General features: G+C 36.4%; 1 protein-coding gene across 1 annotated transcript in view; it reads right to left on the bottom strand.

Annotated features, from left to right (window-relative positions):
• Positions 1–21332, bottom strand: part of ADAMTS20 (ADAM metallopeptidase with thrombospondin type 1 motif 20) — a 100773-nt gene that overhangs the window by 74343 nt on the left and 5098 nt on the right. Inside the window, exons 3-4 of the mRNA XM_037390125.1 lie at positions 11919–12081; positions 8448–8701 (exon numbers count right to left, since the gene is read on the bottom strand). Coding sequence (XP_037246022.1) covers positions 8448–8701; positions 11919–12081 — 417 coding nt within the window. The remainder of the gene's footprint in view (positions 1–8447; positions 8702–11918; positions 12082–21332) is intronic.

Raw genomic sequence — 21332 nt, 5'->3', positions numbered from 1 at the left:
TACAGGATTTGTCCCATTTTACAACGGTATATATCAGGTAGAATAGGCAAAGGGATTAAGAACTGGATGGGGGAGTTCACTAGGTTCAGCTAACACCAAAGAATACCACGAGTGCTTAAACTGCAACTGTCAATCTTCAGTGCAGCATTACCCCTCAGTTTCTTAAAGGGCCCCTGTACCATAGTATGTGAGAGGAAGGCTCACTTCAGATCCTGGGTGATTAGAATGATCTGGGCAAGGAGTCAAAGCTGAAGGCTTCCTGGGATTAAAACTTAGCATTTCTTGTTCTTGTTTATGGTTATTACTATAGTTGATGGATGTTCCCTTGTGTACATTAATAATCCTTTTTTTTAAAAAAAATATCTGTTACTGTTGTTTAAGTGCTGTCTGTTGATGTTATCTGCTAACAAAATCTGATAACAAAGAGGAGGCAAAGAACACAAAACCCAGACAGGTGTCCTCCTTCTTGCCTCTTGACACAATGTCCACTTAAAATAATTGAGCAGAAGTATTTTTTCAAAACCCAATATAACTTAGTCATACCTCAGAGGAGGTATGCATTAGACTGAGTAAATACAAAGAAGAGAAGAGAGAAGAATCTGATTGCACACTTGAAGAAAATCTGTTGCAGGACTTTCAACACCATAGCAATGCCCTATCTGAATTACCTACTGGCTATCTCTGTCTGGAGAACAGTTGATGCCTGAAATAATGTCACTTAGATGTCAGAGGCCAGTGGTTTATGCCAGAAACTGAAGCACGCTTTCTCTCTTACTGAAAACAGGTAAGCTCATGCTAAATGTCAAAGTAACACTGCTCTCATTAACCCTACATCTGAATCCAAGTATGGATCCTTTGTCTCATGGGCACTTTCATGACCTCCAATCATTTAGTTATTACTAATTCTTTCAAAAGATCAAAGGGCAAGATTCTGTGCTGATAATGAGATGCCCTTACCAGTGAAGCAAGGTATATTCTGCAGGTTGGTTGAACACGTATGAAAAGTAAAAATCCTGAGAGCTGAAAACCACAAAGCAAATTTGATGGTTTACCTAGGGAACCATGCAGGCTGAAATCATCAACTAAGACCTGAAATGATAGATGAATGCAGGCAAGTATCAAAGATCTGGAATATGAGATTCTTATTTGTAATGAAAAAAATAAAGGCATAAGTTCTCCCTGCTCCTGTCTTGTAAGGATACCTCTTTCAGTGCTCTTATTGGAAGCATTCATGAAAAATGATGACAAAATGGGATAGGAATTTGATATAATACACCATTTCTTTGCAATTTCCAGATCTACTAGCCTTACAGTGATCTAAATCCAGGCTTCACAGAAGTAGGAGGTAATAGCCAAGACAAAGGGAAATTAGTTTCAAGAGATTTTTCAGACTCTTAAAATGAGCATCCACACCACAGAACAGTTCAGACCTCACAGCAACAAAGAAAGGAAATACATACATAAATCAAGCTAGTTACCCTTCAGTGGAAGAATCACAGATTTCATTTTCATTAAATTCTCAAGGATTAAGCCAGATCTTGTCATCACTACAGCTGTGGCTTCTAGGTGACTGGAAGCAACTTGGTCACAACAAAGTTTAGTTCCTCTTGATACCTCTGTTGTAACTGTCCATTAAACCAGGATTGAATTGTGTCAAAATGCCCTATTTAGAAAAGGGACTAGTAAACAAGCAAGTAAATCTAGAGGCTGGAAGATAAATACATTATATAACCAAACAGAATTTGATTTCATCTCTTTTCCTAAATGTTCTATCACAAAACCTCTTTTTCTTTCCTCTTGTCAGTTACACACAACCATAATATCAGGAGAACACAAACATTCATAAACCCTGAAGGAAACATGGTATCACTTTCTTAGCTGATGTCTTTTGCAGGCTCCAGCAATCTCTCATTTATCACTATAATGCGGAAAGAATGTAAGATATTCGGGATCTGGGAAATTTCTCTTTCACCTCTTCCATTGTCATATGCTGATTCTCTCATATGTTTTGTAAGACCCTAGAATTGTCTGAAGTCATAAGATAGAGTCGTCATCACAGCATTTATTGCTTCACTGAGAGAATGAGAAAGAGCTATGTTATTTCTGCTGGTGTTACTCCCATTCTGTTCCATCCATATTTCGGTACATACCTGTGCTTTCACCAGTGGAACCTAAAGCCAGCAGACACTTCTCATGCAGACTTGTGCAAGTACACCTACACACCTCAGAGTTGCCTCCTATGAGTTTTAGGTCATCTCTTGTCCCCTCATCCAAGTCCTCTCCAATCTACCATCCCTCAAGTTAACCAAGAAGAGATTCCAGATGACTCCCTATTGTGCTCTAGTGAAGGCAAAAAGGAAGAACACATCCCTTTTAAAGGCTGAGTCGCCCTGCTAGGAATGCTGTGCTCTGTCTTATCTCTAACTTGGGGCTGTGATGGTTGCAAAGATATCCCTTTAATATTGCAGTAAGTCAGTAAATGTTGACTTAGTCATCATCATCTAGAACCTTTTGATGAAAATATGCACCAAGGCTATAATCAGATCACATCAAATGCCATCACGTACAGCTCAGATGTCAAAGGATCCTTCCTTTCAGTATTTGAAAGAAACTGCCCAAAAAGATCATTTCACAAGGCACAACCATAGCCAGGCTTTTCTAGCCATTAGAAGCTACTCAGAGAGACATACAAGTGTTGTTTGGCAGAATGTCTCATTCTTATACATGAGAAGAGTCCCAGGTAGCTTACAGAAGGCCTTTGTCATAATTAAACAGTACTGAGGTTTCACTGTAGGGATAGGCCTTGAACCCTGTACTGCTGAGGAGAAAGTCAGAGACAAGGACTAGTCTAATCATTAGATTTCTAATTAACAACCACCACCATCATCTAAATAACAATAGCAGTAAATAGCACTAACAGCAGTGAAGTGTAAAGATGGGCAACTATATGCCTGCACACATACTGCAAAATTTCATAGAATCATTTAGGTTGGAAAAGACCTTTAAGATCATCAAGTCCATCACTGCCCTGTTCCCAAGCACCACATCTACACAGCTTTTAAATACCTCCAGGGATGGAGACTCAAGTCACTTCCCGAGGCAGCCTGTGCCAATGCTTGACAACCCTTTTGGTGAAGACGTTTTTCCTAACATCCAACCTAAACCCCACCAACAGCACAACCTGAGGCCGTTTTCTCTTATCCTATCACTTGCTCCTTGGGAGAAGAGACCAACCCCCACCTCACTGCAACCTCCTTTCAGGTAGTCGTAGAGCGCGATAAGGTCTCCCAAGTCTCCTTTTCTCCAACCTAGACACCACCAGTTTCCTCAGCTGCTCCTCATCAGACTTGTGCTCCAGACCCTTCACCAGCTTTGCTGCCCATCTCTGGACACGCTCCAGCACTTCAGTATCTTTCTTGTAGTGAGGGGCCCAAAACTGAACACAGTATTGGATGTGCAGCCTCACCGGTGCCAAGTACAGGGGGACCATCACTCCCCTAGTCCTGCTGGCCACACTATTCCTGATGCAAGCCAGGATGCTATTGGCCTTCTTGGCCACCTGGGCACACTGCTGGCTCTAATAACTGTATTAGCTGGTGGACCTCAAGATTTAGAGAGGTATGAGGCATGACATTTAATATACAGGCACCTTGGAGCTGGAATACAGACAGTCACAAATCAAAAAATAGCAGGTTTTTTTTTTTATACCCATATAGAAATCCATATGTCAAGATAAGCATCTAGCTCGGAGAATTTTGTATGAATGACCCTTTGAAAATAATGGTTTCCAGCTATGTATATTCATTGGTTCATAATCAAATAATTATTTTCATTTTAACCATGTCAAAGTGCACAGGATCATGTGGTTTTATATAAATACAGAAGAAACAGGATAAGGTACAGAGTTAAGCATGAAACAAATGCCTTTGTGCTGGCTCTCCAGATTTCACTGAATAAGAGATAAAAATCACTGAACATTCCTACAGCATTAGTAGCAATACAATGATCCAAGAGAAAAAGGGGTAAAATACAATCTTAGTAGTCTAGAGTAGTAGATGCAAGGAATAATAATAATGCAAGGAACTAAATTCTGAATTTAAAAATATTTATTGCCTTTCAGATGCTAGTCATACAAATGACATTTTTAACCTATAAATTATTCAAGTCTACTGCCTATTTTTAAATGATGACTATATGGCAGAATCAGTAATGTCAAATATTCTTAAATGCTAGTATGCATCTATGTTTTTCCAGAGTATTATGGAAAGGTAAACTGTTAACCACTTTATGGTATGAACTGCAAAGAAAGTATGAAAATATTCTTTAAGTTAATTCCATATGCATTATGACAAAATCATTCAGCTGTTTTTTTATGATAGGGACAGCACACTGGTACAGGGGATCTTTCCACATAGTAAATATTTCACCATCAGTGCTGATTATTAGCTGTCAGAATGGCAACAACAACAAAAAAGTATAACCAAGACTACAACTAGAATTTTTTTTACTGTTAAGACCTATTACTCGCTGCTTTACAATTTACATCTCAGTAAGTTACCACAGCCACAAAATATTACTAGAACAACAGTAACTATTTCAAGATACTTCAATGGCAGTTTGATTTGCACATATTTGAAAGTCTACATAAATGGCTTTGTCCACGGTTTTGTTCTTTATGCACAGTCCAAGTTAGGAACCTGTCTTGATGAAAATTAAAAATACCAGCTCTTAATATCATGTTATAATGGTACTATTTTACAGTCACATAATGCTATTTTACGATTCTCACTGCAAATTAAGCAATCTAAATTGATGCCGCCTTCATCCTCTCATTGAATGCATGGCTGCTCCCCTCCCATGCTCCAACTCTAGCACTCACATGACTAGGCAGTCAGCCAAGTTCACGATCTGAACTGGCTAACATAGCCCTACCACAGGTGGTTTTACATGTCACGTTTTCAGAACGGCAAGATTACAAAGGTCTTTCTGCAAGCAGACTAAGAACAGACCAAGAAAGTTTTTATTCCCAAACTATATAAACAGAACATTTCTTAAAAATATGTCAGTAATTGTCAGGTACCAAATTCAGAAAAAGAGGAGAGCACTTCAAAATGCATTATGGACCCAGATTTGATGAGGGTTTTGTGCCGTTACAGTAAACTCCAGTGTCTTAATGTGTTATTCACTTGCTAAAATCAAACCTTTGTGTTAGGGACTTCAAACTGTCAGAACATAATATGCTTAAAAGAGTCCTCCAGCTACTAAAACTATTAAGGCAGCACATACTGCCTGTTCTGCTGATGCAGCACTTGGAGGAACAAGAAAGAACGTTGTGAGTTAAACTATCACAAATTTAATTTATAATTTCATATTAAATAATGCTACTCTATCAAAACTTTTGTATTTCAATACAATAAAAGCGCAAGGAATACCTTTGCCTTAGGACTTTCAATACATATTTCAATCAGAACTCCATTTATTTCCAAGACATGTAAATACTGTAAATACTTGTCTTGCCAACATTTATGCAATTTTAAAGAAATGAGAAAACACATTCCAGTTCCAGTTCTATGGGATTACTCGCATGCTGAGAGTTAAGCCTTTTTGGGTTGAATTGGATGAGTGACAAGACACTTAAACCCCTAAAAATATTGAGCAGTATATTTCAGCTCTTATTTTCCACTCATAAAACAGTATCCTATAGCAGCAAGTTTACTCTAGTGGCTTTGTTGATTCTAAAAAAAAAAAAAAAAAAGAAAAATGGGCCAGGATTTCAAAGGTTCTTCTGGGAGCTAGATGTCTAAGTTCATTAAACTTCAATGGTATTTTTATGCTTAAACTTTTTAGGTTTCTTTAAAATCCAAGCCAAAACTGAATATCCTTAAAAGTTTCAGAATGATTATAAAAGAGTAGAGTATAATACTTGGGTCTTTTAAAATGCCAGAAACCTGACAATTTCCCATAAAAGGGAGAAGTTGCTTGACCAGACACAACTACCAGTTAAATTTAATAATCAAAGCTATCTGTATAATGGCAGAAAAGATAAAATTTAATAGTTTCATTTCTTGCCTTTATGGGTAATGAAACAAGACTAACAATGCTTCTATTTTAAACACTAACAGGCTGTGGATCAAGAAATCACCCACCTGCATACTGACAAATTCTAATACAGATTACAAAGCAAAGAGTATAGTTATTTGTTTTCTTATTTTTCACATTTATTAATAGCTTACTGAAAAAATAACTATTATGGGGAATGAGAAGGAAGAGAAAGGAAGAGACTGAAGACTGTATCTTCATATGCATTACTGGATTTGTTTGACAATGCTGTATGGACCACATGACTTCAAAAGTCCTTTACAACTTTACTTTTTCTGTGATTCTACAACACTGCTGAAATGCTTCAAGGAGAAGGGGTATGAGCTGGGATATGTATTGGGGGGAGGGGGGGACACAAAGTTAACTGTTCTGAAAGATTTTTTTCAGTATTAAGATCTGATTTTATATTTTAAAATATAATCTGCATTTATAAAAGCTAAACATTTCTAGAAATAACATCTTAAACTTGTTTCAACATTACTTTCAGAATTAACAGATGTACATGTCTAACAGCTGATACCTTTTTGCAGCTCTTATACGCATTAACAACTGTGGTATTCAAAGATATCAAATCCACATTAAAGATCTAGTGTTTTATTGTGTATCATTACCTCCAAGCCAGCAATAACTGCCCTAAGCCTTAGTTTTATGGTCTTATGCTATAGATAGGCAAGCGCAGGAATGAAGCCACAAGCTTTTTAGCTAAGAACTAGTATTCTTTCACTCATACATCTATATGTTAAATGCTAGATCTTAGAAACAGTTAAAAATATTAACACTAAATTATACAATGCATATCCTATTTACCTAGAAGTCCAGTTATGTAAAGTGAAAAGACACAGGAAACATTGCACTGTAAGGAATAGTGGTTGAATGTCTAACATCTACACATGCAGGAAAAATATTTGTTCTTAAAAAAACCCAAAACACACCAGGAATTACATTAGCTATAATCACAACAGTGCCTCATGAAAATTATACAATAAATGTTCCATTTCCTCTTATTGTAAAGTTTCGTTAAAAAAACAGCTTCTATTTTAAAATAATGCTTTGACCACTTTAGTTCTTAGTACAGCTCTGTATTAAAAAGTAACTTTATTTAAAAAAGGCATCTCTGGGATTAGTTGTTTCTAAAAGAACTCCAAATTAATTTAAAGGAAAAAAAAACACCCTTCAATACTCCTTTTTTTACATATATACGCGTGTACTTTCAGACTTTCACATCACTGCCAGTGGAAAAATTCAGAAGAGTTAATAAAATTAAAGTATGCTAATCTCCCTTAAAATTTAATTATTTTTCTTATAAACCAATTAAAGAAAACTTCACCTTCTAAATTTAGGTGCCTACATCTGTGTAATAGGTAACAGCACCTCTACTGCCATCAGCTGGAGATCTAGGCATTACAGTGAGCAGAACTCTGTTCAGTTGCCTAACTAGAGATGCTATACATTATCAGACACCTACACAGAACTGGTAGGTATGACACATGGTCTGAGGAGACTTTCACAACTTTGCAATGGAGCAGCTGAGGCCAAGTCAGAGGTGCTATGGCATGTTAAATGGCACTGGACACTCCTATGAAGCAAGTTGACCCCAGTGGAAACTAGAAAGCTATTTTGTTCATCCACAAGATGTCTATAACCGGTCAAGTGACTAGCTCCCTTACTTAAGGCCGGTATCTCTATAGATACCTAAATGTAGATGTTTTAATTTGAAAGCCCGAAGATAGATGCAGTTTTATATAAATTAAGCTTCTTTAATGGGTGGAAGGACAGAAATCTGGAAATAATTACTATGCAGAATATTTTAGCACATCTTTGCCTAAAAAATGGTTCAACGTATGTCATGGTAAACCTTTTGATTTTATAGAGCTTATTGTACTAGGTCCTGAATCAATACAAGTGATTTTTGGTCCAAGAAAGAATTCACCGCAGAAAGTGCTCAACTAAATGATGCCAACTCAGTCTGACCCATATTAATTTGAAATTACTTTAAAAACTAGGATTACTACAGCCAAGCATTTTTTCCACAATACCTTTTAACCTCTGTCTGCTGTAATTAATCTATACGTTTAACTCACTGAAGCTTAAGAATTCTTCTAATGCAACAGCAGATCAAGAAATAGGTCACCGCATTTCACCTACACACCTTGCTGCATTAAACTGAAAAGATGCATAATCTGAAGTTCTGGCCCCACTTCTGTTTTGTTTTGGTTTTTTAAAAGAAAAATTCTATAAACATTTTAAGTCAGAATTCAGTCAAATCAGAAGACAGGGAAGTTGCAGAAGGAAAAAACCAGAACATAAATAACTGAAATTGCTAATACTTATGAACTAAGTTCACTTACTATTGACATCAGTGTTAGTATATAGTGCTGTAAATTCTGCCCATGATGACGAACCATTTTGGTGTCTGCTGTAACCATCACTTCTACATATCTTGGATAGGAAAGAAAACGTTTTTTCCTGGAATGTGGATTGGCACCATCCTCTATAGATAGGTTATTAAAAGCATACTGTAAACTGAGAGACTTCTGTAAAACCTTGCTCTCTTTTAAACTGCTGAAGGTTGGATGTAGTAAAGTGCTCTTCAATTCTTTTTCTGTAAGGTAAAGAAGATTTACTGTTGAATACAGTTTCTAAATTTAAGGAGAAACAGGCATAAGGCTGCCCAAAATAGACAAACCAAACTTATATTTATGATCTTATTTCCAAGAGAACCAGTGCAAGAATTTCAAAATTATGTAAAACATGGAAAGCTGTAATAGGAACATCAAATTAGATGTCTAGTACATTATTATATAGTTCTACCATATATGGATTCATTGTTAAAAAATAGTTAAAAGATAGTATTATACAGTTCCTAGAATGCAGTATAAGCAGTACAAGCAGTACAGCTTAAGTGCAAGGGAATGAAGTTAATTAGACAAAATAGGCATTTTTTACACACAAACCTTTGACACCAATAGAAACAGTCAAAACAAGCCATAGCAAAGATTAGGCCTGAGTCTTGAACTCAAGTCCCTATTGACTTTTTCATTTATATAACATCATATAAATACAGAGTTTACTTCATAAGCAAGTACACGTCAAAAGCCTTCAGTGATTTCCTTGACAGCTTTGTTAATATCCATTAGGTAGGATCACTTTCTAAAGCAAATACAGAACCTACCCTGATACCTCCAAATTAAGTACTGTAATACTGCCAATTACACTGGTCCAGCCACCAGAGGTTTCTGATGCCCAATACATAAAATTAATGCATTGATCAGGGAGTCACCTTGGCAACAGCCCACAAAATTACTTAACTGAGAAGACATCTGAATTCTCACTACTCTCCAGAACTTAAGCACCTAACTAGACACCAGCCCCCTCAGAGTACTGGCAAAATGAGAAAAAGCATCTATATTTAAAGTGGGATTTTAAAGATTACCTCAATGTATTGATAAACTCAATACCAGAACAAATCAAACTAATTTTGTTTATAAACACCAGAAACTAACAAGTGGATTGGTAATAGGTATCACATTTATCAAAAACATATTATGGCAAACCCAGATGAGCTTCCCTGTATTAAGGAAACAGGACTTATGGACAGAGGAAATGCAGCAGATGTCCTATCCTGAATTAACTAAGGCTTGTACCAAGGTTTCCAATTGATTTTTCATTATGAATTTAGTTTAGAAGAAACCAGAACAAAATGAGGAAAAGATGAGTTTAGACAATTTTAGAAATAATTATCACAGTGCAATTTCAAACTATAAAGACGTACTGAATGCTATGCCTCTCCATATCCTCTGTCAAGGTTCACTTATTAGAGAAAGAGAAACTCTCATGATGACAAGTACTGCCAGATATATTCCGTTCTTCCTTGAAGGAAGGACTTTAATAACTAGGCAAGACTAGCATTAAAGGAGACAAATCTCTTTAGAAGGACAGAAATATAACACAAGGGTTTTCTCCACGAATATTCCTGCAACTCTGTGAGCCAGGGATTACTGTCATTTTGGGGGGAGCAATCTTTTGTTCTCGCTCCAATAAATTTAAAGGGGGGGAAATGACAAATTCTTAATGCTTGGAGCCTTTTTCTCACACTAGGTTGCTTATATTAATAGAATTCTGAAATGCAACAGGGAAAAAAAAAAAAACCACCAAAACCAAACCACACAAACTAACACACCTCTACTTTGTAGATATTAATCATTAAAAAAAAAAAAGAATCGGGAATAACAACACTTGCTTGATTTAAGTACTAACTCCTTATTCTGCAATGAGAATAAATGAATAGGTAGCATCAGCTTCCTAAATTAGAGCTAAAGAAATAACCTTTCACTAGAATTTGTTGAATGCAAGATGATCATAATGATTGCTTTCTGGCCTTAGTATCTACGGAAAAGCAGAATTCTCAACATATTGTTTCCAAGTATAAAATATGCTTTAAGAATTTTCCAAAATTAAAAAAACACTAGCTATCCAAGCTATACCATTATTTTTGTAATTTATACTTTCAAACATCAGGAAAGATATTCCTTAAGAAAATTAAAGTTGAAATTTTATTATTTTCCTTTTCTTTAGATAGGTATATTTATGTACTCAGCCTTGCTTAGACGTTCCTGAAGTGCAAGTACATTCAGAATGCATAAACACAGATTTCAATCTAATGAAAGGTGCAGAATTTTAATTAGACAGATTGTTTCTAAATGCCAAGCTGAACCAAATATAAGCTGCTTTCTCCTATTGTGAACCTCCACCATTTGTATTTTCTTTGAAGCCAAATAAATAAAGCCGGTATGCTTCTACCAAAAGCAAAATAAAAGCATTTATGTCACTAGGCTTAAAAAATATGTTTCCAACACAACGAAAAATATTTTTTAAATGGCACTAGTGTAATAGTAAAGGTTAAGAAATTTATTGCTCAGGCAGGATCTTCAAAGGCTTCTACATCATTAATATCCCAAAGCAGATAGTATCTCGGTGTTTAGAATGAGTCTGTTGACACCTACAGTTGCAAATAAATCCTTTCTAATCCCACTCTTGTCTAGTTTTTGTACTGTGATGGTAGCTGCGTGTCTCTCATCATACTGTTTTCCAACTACATAGATACATGCATAGCTATGAAACTACTGAAAGTTTTCTGCCCCACTAAAAACATACTCATTTAAAGCACAGTGCTTTCTACCCACTGCTTCATGGTATTAATGGTTGCTTTGCCTTTCATAGTCACTTTCACTTCATACACTCACACTCTTTAGTTACTTTGCTTAGTCAGTAACCTACATACTGTGAATCTGTGAAAGTACAACCATTCACTTGTCACCTATCCTGATAGCATACTTGTAAGTTACTCTAAATTAAGTATTATTAATATGTAGTATGATTATAGAAATATTTATAAGGACAAAAATCTACATTAAAGGGTAATGTTAGATAGTTCCATTATTAAGGAAGGCAGATGTCCTGTATTACCTGTTAGACATGCAGTAAGTTCATTATCTTTAGTGAATATAAGCAACAAGCACTTCTGCAGATCTACCCTTTAAACATTTACATATGGGACAGTGTAGGTGTAAAAGTAAACCCATAGAGAAGCTTTTGCAATATCATGTATTTATTTTTTATATATACATTTTGTCCTATATTTGAATTATCTACTGGTACAAAATAAAGAAATGGACGCCAAGCTTACAAAAAGGAAATGTGTAGGTTCTAATGGAACAATCTGGAAATAAGAGCAAGATTTAATTTTCATAAATAATATTTTTTTTTTTAAACATCTGACATTTGAAAAAGTTACATTGAAATTTAAAGTATGACTATACCTGAAACTTCACAAGGTTTATGGGATTTCTGATACTTTTTTTTAAGTTCTTCATGCCTGTATATAAGATGTGGCTTGTTGTGCTCATCTTCGTATTCACCTCCATCCGTTTTCATCAGAGGTTCTAAAAAATATTCACCATCATGTGCCTTAAAGGTGCCCATCTGAAAGCAAGAGAAGCAATTGATTTAGTTTTCCACTAAAGGTATGGATGTGAAAAAATTTTTCATTGAAATATTAAGCCATTATAATATTTCAAAATTAATGGAAGTAAATTCACATGAGCGCAAACTTCAGTGGAAGCTGGAGATGGAAGCTTGAAGGTGAGGCAAAGAGAAGTATTCTTTCAGACTTGTTCCACCAGAATAACTCATAATAGACCAGCTTGTGTATGAACACTGTATCATAGGTAATCACTATACAGAGTTAATGAAACAAAGGAGATTACAAAAGTAAAGACAATTTAGGTAAAACCAAGCAGGACCAGCTTGGAACTGTGCAAAAGGGAGTGGAGACCATCAAGCAATCCAGAATTTAGGCGTTGTCCAAATTCTAGACTGATTTGTTGCCTTCTGTCCTGTATATAATATATAATATTTTTCTTCCAACGCTGCATTCTACCCATAGATTAGAAACAGCATTAATCTAATACTCTTTTTTAAAGACTTTGAAAGGAGTTCCAGGCATTCAAAGTTGATGGTTTCATTAATACATTTTTCTCCTTTATTTCCCACCCACTTACCCCCCCCGCCATAGCAGACACACATGGGTAACTCTGTAATAGTAACCAGGTTCTTTTGGTTGTCAACAAAAGCACTGGCACATATACAAAGAAAAAGAACAAAAATTAAGCTCCTTCCCTCCACCCCCCTGCCCCATAATCCATTCAGTTATGAAATCCTAAAAGAGAATCTCTTCTTTCTCATTGTGCTTCTAACCAAATTCTGTTTCCTATGGCTTAAGTACCTTATTTCAGAAGACTATGAGGAAGAAAAAACACGTAAGAATTTCATCAAATTATTTTCAGACTTTTTGGCAACTTCTTCAGCCAATTAAGTACCTAGAGCGAGCAGGTGCAGTACATCCTCTCAGCTGTTTTGCTGTATTAACAGCATGTTGACCAATAAGAGAATGGTGATAATCTACATAATATGGTTTAAGAGATTAAGTGTTCATCTCAACATTGAAACTCAGGGTTACAGAGAGAATGGCAGAGCAAGATACACAAGAAGAAAAGTGAAAATATGTTACTGATTTTTTTTTTTTCAAGCAACCTACAAATAGTCTTTTACGATCTGCTGCAGACTACCTTAGTGTCCAGTATATTGTACTGGAATTATCATATCCCCTTGATTTTGGAATCCTTCTAAGCAGTTACAAGTTTTCTATGTTCAAAAGTTTGTGAGGCTTCAGGCATATGTCAGGCTGTCTGTAATCTTGCCTAATACATAGCACACATATCATCCAGAGTTACAGTTATTGTAAACCCATGGTGTTTGGATGCTCTGCATCACCTTCATTGCAGAATGAAAAGAGACCCAGCTAAATACTGTTTTCCTTTCAAGACTTTTCAAATTTAACTCACAGAAACACTTTTTCCTCTCAGTTTCTTTGCAAAATTCTTTGCAAGTAGTCTTCATGCTAGAACCTTCCTATGTTCAGTTCAGCCTTCTCACATATAGTGTTTACAGGGCACATGATTTGTAAGGGATGGAAGATTGAGCATACCGAGAACACTATGTGCTTCCCTGGAAAGGGCCTCATGAAAACAGATATGCCACAGCTTGTCAGTTAGTCCTAAGTAGGTGCAACATTCTAGGTAAAACTACAGGGACAGACAAAAAGAGCCTGTCACTCAAGGGCAAAGCAGTGAGAGCCCATGCTAAAATTCAAGTTGATGTTTACTACATAAATTACTGAAGTCCCAATTACCAAAGCATGATAAATATGACCCCATACTATTTGTGAACACTAAAATGCTAACTAATTCTTTTCCCCCGACTTACTGTAAAACCATTTTCTAGATGAGAGGCATTTAAAATACTTTAAGCAAAAACTTCATTGCTACTGCTTTATTCCACACATACATTTTACTTTCCTCCTACTCCTTCTAACAGCTAGAGCACATACTCCGTATCTGCTCCTTCAATGGCTTTTCTGACTAACAGGTTTTCAGATTTAACAAAGAAATTGTTTCAGTTACAACAAATATACAGATTATGAGAATAGCAGCATAGAACTAGTAGAAGCATAGAACATAGAAGTGAAGTGTTTATGCTACATTTTAAACTAAACTCATCTTCCAAAATATCAGACTTCCACTGGAAAAGATGAATTGCAAGAACAAGGCTGTATTTTTCTACCATTTCATACTAAATTAAAATTAAAATTTCATACTAAATATAATTTAAAATTTCATACTTTATTTAAAATTATTTTAAATTTAAAATTGCACACGTTTTATAATTAAAAAATAATAATTTAGAAAAATAAATTTTTAAAAATTAAAAGTAAGTCTGATGACTATGAAAATTCCACTCAGACTCCTGACCCCATGCTCAGACAACCCAGTGCAGCCAGAAGAAAAATCCTATCTAGGAATTCTAAACCATATTTATGCACACATCATTATCTAGTGGATCAGGAATAGTCATCATGAGGCATCATGACTGATCCAAGTCCATCTAGGACTGCTGATACTCCAAAAGAGGTATTCCTGCCTTGCCCCTCTAGATATGCACTCCACACTTCTTTAAGAACTAGCAATGCAAGTTATATATAGCGTACCCACTCTGTAGTTAAGAATTTATCCCTCCGACCAAAGAACAATATTTTTCAACTCAAACAGTAAGGGCCACCTGGAACAGAGAACCGTTTTTCCTGGCAAAAAAGCAACTTTTTATCAGCAAAAGCTTCCTGCAAAAGCAGCCCATCAAGCAACTCAGAATGGTGCCCCAAAGCCTGCACACCACGCTGAGCCTAACAATGCATGCGCAATATAAAATGCCTTGCAATGTCTGTAGCTCAACTGTCATTACTCTATAGTCCTCAATCAGAACCGACACGTGTATCTCAACTGAAATCCAGAATCCTGTGCTGAATACACATGCACCAAAGTCTTCTAGGGAGATGAAAAATAAGCAGGTAATACTCCCTTTTTTAAAAGATATTCAGAAGTAGCAGTAACTGTGTTCATCTTCACAGTAAGTTATTAGAGGAAGTACCTAGAAAGCAAGAGAATGAAGTCTCCTCCATTATACCCAAGAAATACAAAACACACCATAAACTTACAGCCCAAAAAGTTAGAACAGACAGCTGGAAGGGAAGAATCCTATATTATGTTTCATGACCTCAGAATTACTCTTAGCTTTTTGGTTTAAATCAAAAGATTACTACAAGAAGGCACAATAGTGTCTTTAAGACTGGAGATCCCATCTTTCCAGATATCTGGACTAACTACTTTAGAAAAATGGTGCCAGGCTTCCTCTCACTTGCTCACTCTCTGGCCCACTGATTCTGGCAAAGTATCCCCGGACTGACTGTTTAGGCATAGAAGAAAAAGCTGATCAAAAATCTATAATGCAACAAAAACTTTCATTATTTACTCAATTAATTCTCTTCACCAACGTATAGATAAACAAGTAAGTACTACCACTGACCAATTAGGAAGACCTCCTACCAGTAGTGTACAACAATTTTTTTCCTACATCCCCTATACAAGTTATGAAGAACTCATTATATTGTATATGAAAGAGCAAAAGATAAGAGATAAGAACAGTACTCTATCTTAAGAAGGGTATATTTGTCATTTAAAACCCAAGCAGACATTGAGCTTGAAGCCACCAATTCCAATCCTTTAAATTCTCTGTGAAGACTAAAGATGGATTTTGATTAACTACAGATGGTTATCTCCTCATTTTCCTAACACATAGATCTACAAAAATTTAGTGACCAGCTACACTGTTTTAAAGTTGTTCATTCATGAAAGTGATACTTAAACCGGTGACAGACTCTGCTGATACAAGTGGAGCTATTACTGTGAGTTAGGTGCACAAGGAAACAGGCTGGAAGATCCAAACGAAAAATACTTTTGGTAAAACCAAATAAAGTGAAGTCATTTAGATGTACAGAGGCAGGTTGCTGAAACAGGAGCCCAAGCATTTGCAGGAAATGAAATCAGAAATGAACTGGATTTACTTATCATCTACAGATGCCTCTCAAACCATATAACAAGAACTCTGCCTGAAACATTCTATTTCTGTTCTCAGATAAAGAGGTAAAAGTACATTTAAAAGACCTCTTCAGTGGAAGTGGAGTACAAAATCGAAAACAGCCGCTTGCACATCATAAATAAGTGGTCCAAAGAGGGAGTGCTATGCAGGACTATGCATATGCATAGATTGAGGAAATTTATGAGCAAACCCACATGAGAAAGATAATTTATTTCTTGGATTTAGAGTACTCTGGATGAGTTAGACACTTTATATTAAATCAAGGTTCAATGGATCAACAGCTACTCACTATATACAGTATGTCTTGGTGGTTTGAAGTCGCTTCAAACTATATAGTCTTAATCAGTGTATTTGCTCTATTCCAAGAGTAGTAGTAATAAATATTGCAGAAGTTATGATTAAAGTATGTACCATGCCCATACACAAAATTACATCTTTGTGTATAACAGCAAGTTTGTAGAACACATGGAAAACATAAGGGATATATAACAGGTTTCAGAAATGTGGAATTAATATGTCCAACAGCAAAATTGGAAAGGTTTCAGAAAAATGCTAGAAGAACAACTGAAGTTCTGGAAAACATGACTCTAAACTGGCAGACTCCCTCCCAGGTAAGCTCCACTCCTGTGCTCTAGTATTTTTCATCCCCTCATGCTACGGCTTCTTAACTCAAACAGAAAAACCTGCAAGTGGTTTACAGTAAGAACACATTCATGGTCAAATTACAAAATCCCTTCCTTTCATATTATTCTCTCCCCCTCCCGCCCCGCATTAATTCAAAGCTCCGAGTCATGTGAGAAGCTCTTCACCTTCTTCTTCCTGTTCCACTGTTACAACATTTTCTACTGAAAGACTTAAGCAGCATAGCTTAATTAGTTCACTGAAGAAAAGATTATTAGAGGTTATCTGATCATGGTACACAGCCAACATCTGGAAAAAATATTTCTACTAGAAGATAGTTCAGCTAGAAACACAAGAAGTAGTGCTTGCAAGCTAACACATGAATTAAAACAAGAACCAATATAATAGAAATAAGCAAATAGTAATAAAATAAATTATGCACTAGCTAAGCAGCAGGGAAGAAATCCAACAATGAATAACTTTTCTGGTGGAACACCCTTTTAGAAGTGATTGAAAGCAACATTACATTTGAAGTTCTGAGAGAGAAATAGAATAAAATCCTAAAAGCTTATTGGGGGTGGGGGGAATCATGTTAACTATGATCTAACTGCATTTCCTTAGAAATTCTGGGATGTTAAGATTTCATGAGGAGATAGTAATCACAACTTTAGCACACTTAATCACACCTTGAACAGAACTGATGAGGTATCCACTCATGCTCAGAAGCTTCCAGGTCTGGAAAGGCACCTAACCACTAGTTAAATGAAATTACGTAACTCCAGACTGGAATTTGAATTCCATGTAAACTCATACAGGGATGTTACCTCTTTGTATGTTTAGATCACAGCTGATCTAGCCATGCTGATAACCATAGCACTGGATCCAGCATCCTTACTACTGAGTTACTTTCATTCAGAAACACATACCAGAAAATAAAAATGGTATTTACCTCTGGCATAATGCATAGGAAAAAGAATATTCTTGCAGGAAGTGTAGAAGCCAGCACTATGTACCCTGAACATCGCTTTGTAAGTCTATTGCAGGCAAGAAAGCCTGGCTGGAACTGGTAAAAATGGTATTCCAGGAGTTTCTAAATAGAATTGGTAACAACAACAGACTGGCTAAATAGCAGACAACTTGAGGGAACATTACAATAACAATCTCAAAGACAGCTGGAAAGAGCAGGGTTCATGGCAATTAAGAAGATTCATTGGAGTGGAAGGAAGAGAGAGAGGCGATTTATTTATTTTTACCTTTATGTACAATTCACAGTGAACAAGCTAGACAAGTCAAAAATTATGTATAACAGCTTTTTTCATAGATATATACATACCGATTTCATTATAGAAAGGCAGCTATTCTGCAATACCTGTTGCAACTGGTGAAACAAAATATATATATATATACATAACGGGGTTTTCTGGTTTGGTTGTTTTTTTCTGGGAGGAACAGAGTTTTTGGCTTTGACTTGGTTTTTAGGGGAGGTAGTTTATTCATGTGCTAAAAACATCATGAAGCCAAGTATTCCCACAGAACACAGACCTAGGGGATCCATATGCTTAATCTTGGAGAAAGCTCCACCATATAATCTTGTCTGTCTCAGTAAGTGTCAAGCAAATTTACATTTGCAACTTATCTCTCTTTAAAGAGAGCTTCCTAGCTTTGATATTTTTAAGTACATGCAGAACTACCTTTTTCTCTCACTGTAAATGAGTAGCTCCCTAAAGTCCTTTCAACCTCAGATGCACCATCAGGCACTTATCACAAGTACACATAAGGTATGGCTAGATTTTCACCTGTTATAGTCAACCACACAGTAAGTTACTTTGAGTACTTTTGTCAATATGTGTATACCCAGAAGGTACAACCTGTTCTCACAGTGTCTGACTTCGCTACCACAGTCTTGCCATTTTCTACATGAGGGTACATCCAAAACAGAATGACAACTGAGACTATTGCAGATACGTTATCTCATGGGCAAAGCTTATCTATTCCCCAAGAGTACAAAGTTTCCCAAGATCTGTAACAGTTGTTAACTGCCACCTGGGGCTGGAAACATTGACAAAAAAACCCCAAACCAAGCTGTTTTGCACACCATTTCAGTAACAGCTTATCTAGTGACAGCAGATGGCCATATGTTGTGTTCTCTGCCCACCTCTGACATCCCTGTCACTTATGTTCAGGCACAGTACCTTATGCATACTTCCTGGAAGTTTAATGAACACTCTTATATACAGATACATAGATGTACACACACAAAAGTAAATCCAACCTCCTGTGGCTGCCCACAGCTTTCCAGCAAATAAACCTAAATTGTCACATAAACCCAAAATGATGGAAAAAAAAGATTGTCGATGTCCTGTAAAGGCAGCAGTTAAGAGCAGGCTGCAGCCATCAGAACAGTTTGGCAAACATAACACGCTCAAGCAGCAGCCAGGGAAGAAGGCTCCCAGACATAGGATGTGGGCAAAAGGCAGGTCAGCGATGGCTGAGAATCCTTGACATAAATTGTTATGTAGGCACGTCCCAGCCTGTCTAAAGGACAATTCATGCAGAATTGCTGCTGAGAAGGTAAACACACATTCAGATCCTACTGCTTCTGATAAGACATTTTCAGTGACAGACCTTCACGTGCACAATTTGCAACCCTGTGTATTTTCTCAGTTTGCAACTGCAATTACCACCTGCATTTGCTGATCTGTGCTGTTCCATGTGTAAAAGCATAGTATCTGTGGAAATACTTTCAGGAAAAGCAGAGATGTAAAGAGCTTGAGGAAAATGTACTGGGGATATTTCAGGGTTTTTGTAACAGCTGCAGGGGAGACCTGAACTGTCTTACTATTTTATAACAAATTGTGTGATGAATAGTGATTTTGCCAAGGCAGCCAGGCAGAAATTGACTCTGGAATACAGGATCATATTCAAGTAAATTCAAGCGTTATGTTCTACAATCAGACACGTGAAAAAACATGTAGTGTCTATATGCAGGAAAACAAAGCTAAAAACAAGTGAGATAGCAAAAGAAGTGTGCCCTTCATTCCGTGCCTAGCAGAGCAAGACTAGGAAGGCTTCAGGAAACTGTAGTCATTAAAACAGACTCTTGTTGAAAAATGCTAGATCAAGTGTCACACAAGTGGAAATACTGAAAATTGGCCCCGCTTGTGAGAATACATATTAAGGAAAAACTAATAGGAAAACAAATTAAAGTGAATGAAATAAAAAACAAATGAAATTAAGTCAAGACCAAAAGAATAAATAATCAGAGAAGAAAGCAGCAAAAAGAAAAGTGAAAAATTCAAATGAAGCTATGAAGTACAAAAATCTTTATCCAGACCTTTTCAATATACGGAAGGTAGAGTTCAGTCTACTTCCTGATCCTTGTCTGTTCTGTTTAGCTATGAAAACAACACTCAGAAAGAAAGAACATTTATCTTTTACTTACAAAGTCAATCCTTGTACTTGAAACAGTTTTGTGCTGCTAGTAAGAGATAGAACAAATGCACAGCATGATTATGGAAGCACTGAAGTTTTTGACTGCTGTGTTGCAGAGACTCAGGGCTGGAGTCTCACTTTGTATACCAGAACTATTAAGCCGAAGTCATCACATCAGCCAGTCAGCAGCAGAAAGACTTAGTTTGAGCAAACAAGAATTGATTGTCTTGAGTTGACATTTAAATATGACTTTTTTTCCCCACCATATGATGGAATCTCTACACTAAGATGAAAATCTATAAAAACTAGTATGTGGCTCATGGATGGATGCTCATAGGTTTATAAATGTGACCTGAATGCTGAATACTGCTGAATACTAATCTGCCTTTCAGATTTAGCAGGTAACTTTTTTTGAAGTGACAGCCCATAAATTAAAGCATTAAGTTTCACCAAGGTAAGGGTATCTTCGAGTTCGAAGTATTAATTGGAAAACCAGTGCAGTTTAACTTATTGAAGTTATTAGTGCTAAGAAGCACAGAACTGGGGAGCAAGTGTCTGGAGTCTGTTACCTGCACTAGATCTCCACAAGAAACTAGATGGTAGCTATACTATGCTAGCACTAGTTTCTAGCAAATTGTTTGGTTTGGTTCTTTGTTTACATTTGTTGTTGGGTTGGGGGTTTTTAACCCAAGAATTCAAAAATACATTTCATTAAGATAAATTCCAGGACTGCCTGCTTTTCCTTGAAAGGAACCACTGCACTCATCCATAGTAACTGACAGAATTGTTTTCAAAATCTCCCAGAAAGGTAATCCACTCATCCATATTAAAAAATAACAAAAAACTAACCTCTTGTACTGAGGAAATTCTGAAGTTTCACACTTAGGTATGTATTCCTGCCATTCTCCAGACAAAAGTAACTGTGATGTGCAGTAAAGGAGTGTTACTGAGGGGCTTCCTTTAACTCTCAAGGAAGGAATTTGTCACTCAGACCTTGTTACACTCCAGAAGCTACATCAGAACAAAGCACTAGTAGACTGCAGAAAGCTGACAGCTAGCAAATCCATGCAAGATCTTATTCCTGTGTACTTTCCTACAAACATTTGACAGTCAGTCAGCATGTGACGTTA

This window comes from Falco rusticolus, chromosome 5 (assembly GCF_015220075.1).
Source record: "Falco rusticolus isolate bFalRus1 chromosome 5, bFalRus1.pri, whole genome shotgun sequence".
NCBI lineage: Eukaryota > Metazoa > Chordata > Aves > Falconiformes > Falconidae > Falco > Falco rusticolus.
The sequence above is the reverse complement of the archived record's forward strand: the minus strand, read 5'-3'. Positions and strand labels throughout refer to the sequence as shown.